At 36.5% G+C, this 6,313-nt stretch overlaps 3 protein-coding genes across 4 annotated transcripts in view; 2 read left to right on the top strand and 1 right to left on the bottom strand.

The window, feature by feature from the left end:
• LOC104791989 (protein STRICTOSIDINE SYNTHASE-LIKE 8-like) overlaps nt 1-1,460 on the top strand; it is an 8,907-nt gene extending 7,447 nt beyond the window's left edge. The window contains exons 2-3 of the mRNA XM_010518001.2: nt 3-257; nt 653-1,460. Coding sequence (XP_010516303.1) covers nt 3-257; nt 653-1,241 — 844 coding nt within the window. The 3' untranslated portion in view covers nt 1,242-1,460. The remainder of the gene's footprint in view (nt 1-2; nt 258-652) is intronic.
• On the bottom strand, nt 2,604-4,606 carry LOC109124664 (ribosomal RNA small subunit methyltransferase NEP1-like). 2 transcript variants are annotated; one of them, XM_010518000.2, is made up of 8 exons: nt 4,526-4,606; nt 3,901-4,248; nt 3,716-3,808; nt 3,483-3,627; nt 3,273-3,383; nt 3,095-3,177; nt 2,907-2,964; nt 2,604-2,810 (listed from the first exon to the last, which is right to left on the bottom strand). In XM_010518000.2, the coding sequence occupies exons 2-8, from the start codon at nt 4,228-4,230 to the stop codon at nt 2,731-2,733; spliced, it is 900 nt and encodes a 299-aa protein (XP_010516302.1). In that variant the 5' UTR covers nt 4,231-4,248; nt 4,526-4,606; the 3' UTR covers nt 2,604-2,730. The 2 variants fall into 2 exon arrangements, with proteins under 2 accessions (XP_010516302.1, XP_019102399.1); XM_019246854.1 differs by having other exon boundaries at nt 3,901-4,245; nt 4,526-4,602.
• The window catches only part of LOC104699174 (nucleolar protein 10-like), a gene marked incomplete at its 5' end in the record, with an annotated part of 5,130 nt that continues 4,094 nt past the window's right edge, over nt 5,278-6,313 (top strand). Inside the window, 6 exons of the mRNA XM_010414508.2 lie at nt 5,278-5,399; nt 5,491-5,581; nt 5,681-5,739; nt 5,856-5,976; nt 6,088-6,156; nt 6,248-6,300. Of these exons, the coding sequence (XP_010412810.2) occupies nt 5,278-5,399; nt 5,491-5,581; nt 5,681-5,739; nt 5,856-5,976; nt 6,088-6,156; nt 6,248-6,300 (515 nt within the window). The remainder of the gene's footprint in view (nt 5,400-5,490; nt 5,582-5,680; nt 5,740-5,855; nt 5,977-6,087; nt 6,157-6,247; nt 6,301-6,313) is intronic.

Raw genomic sequence — 6,313 nt, 5'->3', positions numbered from 1 at the left:
AGAAATAATTGTACGAGGGATGCAGTAGTACCAAGTTGTGGGAGACCATTGGGACTTACCTTTGATAGGAAAACAGGAGATTTATACATATGTGATGGTTACTTTGGGCTCATGAGGGTTGGACCAGAGGGAGGCTTGGCCGAGTTACTTCTTGGTGATGTCGAAGGTCGTAACGTAACGTTTGCGAACCAAGGGGATATAGATGAAGAGGATGGTATCTACTACTTCAATGATAGCAGCGATCAATACCATTTCGGGTAATTAACATTTTTAATAATCATTATATAAAAAACGAAGAAGCTATTTTCCCTTATTTACAATTGCGGTATATATTTTCTATTATTGATGAAATCGTGACAAATGGTTTATATGGAGTAGAGTGGCGGAACGATTAACGTGACTAGTATTAGTTTTGTAGAATCGCGTAATTGAATAAAGCAATGTTAAAAAAATGAATACATGTAAAACGTGTCATGGAATACGAATGTGATGGTAGTTTAATTAAATTTGTAAACCTGTCTAGTCATTATACTCTTTCGTGTCATACCGTAGAATACCGATGACGCTCATATGTTATATCATGCGCGTACAAAATTATTTATAAATTTGTGGAATTAACTTATAAGTGTGTTATGTTTGTATTGTTGGATAGGGAAGTATTCTACGTGTCTATATCTGGTGACAAGGTGGGAAGAGTAGTTAGATACGACATAAAGAAGAAAGAGGCCAAAGTTATAATGGACAAACTTCATTTACCAAATGGTTTAGCTGCAAGCAAAGACGGATCGTTTGTAGTCATCTGCGAAGGTGGTACAAGCATTCTCCATAGATTATGGGTCAAAGGTCCTAAAGCCGGGACTAGCGAAGTTTTCGCAAGGGTTCCAGGTCTTCCGGACAATATCAGGCGTACACCTTCGGGAGATTTCTGGGTCGCATTACATTGCAAATACAATTTCTTCACTCGTTTGTTTCTTAGTCACTCCTTGATCGGGAAGACTGTGATGAAGATATTGAAGATGGAGACTGTGATTCATCTCATGAACGGAGGAAAACCTCATGGAATAGTTATGAAACTCTCTGGAGAGACCGGGGAGGTACTTCACATGCTTGAGGACAGTGAAGGGAAGACGATGAAGTATGTTAGTGAGGCTTATGAGAGAGAAGATGGAACGTTATGGTTCGGGTCTGTGTATTGGCCGGCCGTTTGGGTTATGAATACATCGGTCTATGATCGCAAATGAGGTAACCTAATTAACACGCCAAGGATGAAATAAAAAAGAGTCACTTAGTTGTGTGATTTGTTGAACTTTTTTGAATAGAGCTATATGATTTTGCAAATTCTTTTAGTGTTGGTGGGACTTCTACTTGTCCGTGTGGTATGAAAATAAAATTTGTTGTCGTGAGTCTCATGACTAGAATTGGGGGTTGACGAGAATTATTAAACTCCATTTTTACTGAAACAATCAAACATGAAGCTGAAGTAATAATACACTAAAATAATCTAAAGAGTGAACCTACCTAACCTTTGAGCAAAGAGAAAGCAAAATCTGTCTAGTTATCTCCTTCTATAAGCCGTGCGTTGATTGAATGGACTCCGTTACTACATTAATATGATAACAAAAGATTACAGATAACACTGTACTATTAAACACCGTAGAGCATACGTGTACTTTTTTTGGTGGAGATTGGATAATGATTCTTTGAGGGATCTTCACCAGCCTCACAACTAGATATTCGTTTATTTTGCATGATTTTTTATTTTTATTTTTAAAGACAAAATATTGACAACTAATATGCATTACAGAATTCTGACTAATCAAGATAGCATTGACAAGTAATAGATATGCTTTTGACGTTTTGTAAATTAAAATACTTCATATGGCAGATCCAATCACATGCATTCCTTTTTAAAAACAAATCACGATAAAAAGATACGTCGTAAGTGCGATCGATTGGTTATTATTACAATAATAAAGTAGAAGAAATAAAATTTGAATAATAAAAAGTATGTCTAACGAAAGTTAAATAATAACTTGTATAAAAAGAAATTTGAAAGACCTAATTAGCTTAAATGAACAAAAACAAAACTAGGGCGTGTGATTCTTTTGATTACATTTTTGAGATAGTGATGGGCAAACAGGATAATGATTTTTAGTTTTTTTTTACATTATTTATGGGCTTGACCTCTATGAATGTAGCCATCCTGATATTTTAAAAAATTTCTTTTTCGATTGTTCGGAATTATCAAAATACAGTGTTTAACAACTTTTTTTTAATAAAAAATTCGTCATATTTGTCACTTTTCTTTTAGAATAGTCCATTGAATGAGTGGAGGACAAGACTGGCACATGATGTTCTAGTATGATGAACCAACTACATAATAAGTGACGACGCAAACAAAACGATTAGTTACCTTCTCGGCCCGTGGACTGTACCAATAATATCCAATCATTCTGGACAACATATATTGTACTAATCAAATTTTTATTATATATTGTATGCGTCTCTTCCTTGATTTTGTGTGTTTTGAATACTAATCACAAGATTTTGTGTGTTAAAACTACGTTTGAGTAAAATAGTGGAATCACAATTTCCTAACGAAAAGTTATAAATAGATGAACAATGTATATCAACATAACTTAAAAAGTAGTTCCTGTATAGTTCCTGTATCAGATCAGAACAGTAGGGAAGAAAACGAAATAGCTTATATTGCAGGCTAGTAATATCTTTTTATATAATATTCCAATTTGTTGATAATGCCTCGCAGATCCTTGAGATACAGTAGGCTGCGCTCAATGGATACCCTGAAACTGCAACAATCAAGAAATCTCTTTCAGATTATTTGTTTCCAACATTTTTCATAAAGCTCTTTTCTCATTAACAAAAGGATGGGTTGTGAGACTTACTCGACACAAAATCATCGATATAGTCACAATCTATTTTCCCGTGTGCCATTGCGCCGACCTAAAATGAAATGGTTAAAAGCAAATAAGGAATGGGTTTGAATATGGCTATATGGAAGCTGAAAGCTTAAAAGCCTACAAATGAAATGGACACTGTGAAAAGGTGAGAGAAACATTTGGAGGTCACTAACCACAAAAACTGTGTCTGTATCATTACAGACAGTAGTTAGGTGTTTCTGCATATTGACGAGCTTTTCAGAGCTGTGTGAGAAGCCTGATTATATAAGATAAGAGACAATTCCTTACTTTTAGCTCACACATTGTCGATAAATTACAAGGTTTAGGATGAAACTAAAAGCTTTTTCTTACCTATTTTACGGGAGTTAACCGGTAGATGAATTTCGACAGGGTTCTTGATACACCGTAAAAGTTTCTCACGGTTGCCAACTGCAGTAATGCTCAGCTTTTGTAGCAATTGCACTGCAAGACCAACAAACTGGATAAGTAACAAGAGAAACTGACAAGGTTAAAGAGCAACAAAAAAATGGCCAAGGACGAGATTAAAATCAGACAGCTTACACATGATTCCGGCAAATCGTTTGAAGGTTCTTGGTATACGAACATGCGGCTTAACTTCAAAAAGGACACCTTTTTCTGTTCTAACATATACTGCTTTCAACCTCCCAGCCTTATTAACTGGACTATCCAGAATCATAAGAAGGGCCTGAAGAAGAGGGTGGTGATTCACTAAAGATGAGTCACAATTTGATATAAGCTACCTAGATATGACTTAAAAGATTAAAGACCCTGACCTGATGAGTGATATCTGGGCGGTAGTCAGCTGGATTTCTGTTATTTTTCATCAAGAAATGAGCATGATCATCCGAGTTTAGTAGCTGGTAAGTCTGCACACAAGAATCACATATATATTAGTATAAGTACCATAAACAAAACCTATGGCTTAGTGTAATGCAAACATTTCCAGCAAATTACTTACCTTTCCAACTTTGGCAACTTCAAGAGAGGCCTTCTCAAGCACAAAAACAACTCCGGGCTTGTCCGTGCTACGATCCTTAAGGACAATAGGTATCCCTCCAACAATATCCTCTGCTGTTGCTGCTTCTTCTTCTTCTTCCTCAGTTATTTCATTCTCTTCATTATCTTCCTCTGCTATTGAAGCGTTTGCTTTCTTAGCCTTCTTCGAACTCTCACCTGCCTTTTTCTTTTGCTCAAACTTTGGTTGCTCCTCTTCTTCATCTTCTTCCTTATCATACATCTCTGTTCTCTCCTTTCTCTTGTTCACTTTAATCCCATACGGCCTCACCATCTTCCTTCAAAACTACTACTACACAAAAATCAAAGTCAATCACAACACCGCAGAGCTATTAGCATCAGACGCTAAAGTACTAATCTTTTTTACATAAAACACGAATATACACCGGTGAATATGAATAGATACACAAAGTAATCAAATTTCTTCAGGGCTATCGCTTAATAAACACTACAGAGAGAATCAACGCAAACAAACACAGTTCAATAGAGCTTAATTTATACATCAAACCGAACCCTTTGATGACTTAACAGCTCACTTAAGAGAAAAAAAAAAAAAAACCATCGCTTACCGAGAACTCTTGAGCTTGCGAAGAAATTGAAGTGAGCAGGCGACTGAATCTTTGATAAACCCTAATTTGAGTTTTGCCCCCTTATTGTTTTTATTTTTTAAGTTTCATATAGTTGTTTACGGCCCATTTAAATTAAATTTAGGCCTATTTAGGGTTTAAGAGGCCCAATAACGAAAAAGAAACCAGAAAACCTAATAATTTGTGTACGACCGTCGTCGACTTTAGTTGTTCTGCCGGAGCACGACCGCCTTGTGTAATAACAACAACAAGTGGTGGTTCTTTCCATTATTAATTTTACAATTGGGGTTTCTCTGCAACTCGCCGTCAAGAGAAAGAAGCGAAGCGGAGAGGATTGAGGTTTCACTCTTCTTTTTGTTAACTTAGTTTTGAAGATGACGTCTTATGGAGACAGACTGAAGTCGACCTCCATNAAAATTTTGTTGTAACTTGGAATTGGATGCTATTGAACAGAAAGAAAAAAAACAGATGTATTCTCGTGTGCCTTTTCACTGATTTTGTTTTGTTGAATCAGGGATATATCCACCACAGGTNTGCGACATGGCTTAATCCTAAGAAGCAACGAGCTCTCCGCAAAAACCCCCGTAAGTTCCTTTCGGAGAGCTTTATCTCGTGGCTCTGAATCGTTAAATCCCTGCGTAAACCCTATTTCTAAAAGTTTCCTCCTTTTTTTTTTTTTTTTTTTTTTTTNCAGTTTTTGCTTTATTAGCCTTTCTTTTCTTCTGGTTCAGTAATGTCTATGTTGGCTCTTACAGATATTGGATGATGACTTCTCGAAGCTTGCCTTCTTATGTGCTGATCGTTCTATTTATCTACATGCCAAGTACGGGAAACACCACAGTTTACGGATTCCAAGGTAATTCTAGCTTTGTTGTGTATATGAGATTATATATTTGCTGATTTTGTTTTTGCTGAGACATTGGTCTAAATCACATATATATCTGCAGGATGGGGAGAGATATGACATATGATCCTTGGTCTTGTGATCTGCTTTGTGCTGCTTCCTCACCTGATCTATACAGAATCAATTTGGAGCAGGTACTTTTCAATGAATTTATTGTTGTTTTTTTAGTCCTGTGACTTACATCAGTCTTTGTTGGTGAATGACTTTGTGGGTTTTGCCGTCTTTATCTTTAGGGAAGGTTTCTCTCTCCTCTCAGTACTCAATCCCCAGCGCTTAATGTTGTTTCTCGAAGGTCTGTATACTTAAATGTCATTTCTTTTATAATTTTTCTTGATTTGATCTAAGAGAAGATTCAGTTGTGGTGTTCTATAGTATTATTGCTTATGTTTGAGCTCTATTACTTTCCAGCACCCTCCATGGATTAGTCGCTTGTGGTGGTGAAGATGGTGCCGTGGAATTTTTTGATACGAGAACTAAATCATCTGCTGCTAGAATTAACGCGGTTTCGCATGGTGGTGATGCTGCGGCGGTGAGTCTTCCTAATTGCTGTTCCATATAAACAGACTTTCTTAGCTTAGACGTGATTGAAGAAAATTGCATCGATCTTTATAATAATCTTGTGCTTTTCATTAACTATTAGGAGGTTACTGCTATAGAGTTTGATAACAGTGAAGGTCTTCAAGTAGCTGTCGGGAGTAGTGCGGGAAAGGTTTGATGCTTTATTTCATTGTTTTGTACAATGGTAAGTCAATTTGGGTGTATAGCTATGTATTGCTAATTGTGTTGTTCCATATCTGCAGGTATTCATATACGATTTGCGCACGTCAACTCCCATTAGAGTGAAGGATCACATGTAAGTGTTACTG

This window comes from Camelina sativa, chromosome 6 (genome assembly GCF_000633955.1).
Source record: "Camelina sativa cultivar DH55 chromosome 6, Cs, whole genome shotgun sequence".
Taxonomy (NCBI): Eukaryota; Viridiplantae; Streptophyta; class Magnoliopsida; order Brassicales; family Brassicaceae; genus Camelina; species Camelina sativa.
The sequence above is the reverse complement of the archived record's forward strand: the minus strand, read 5'-3'. Positions and strand labels throughout refer to the sequence as shown.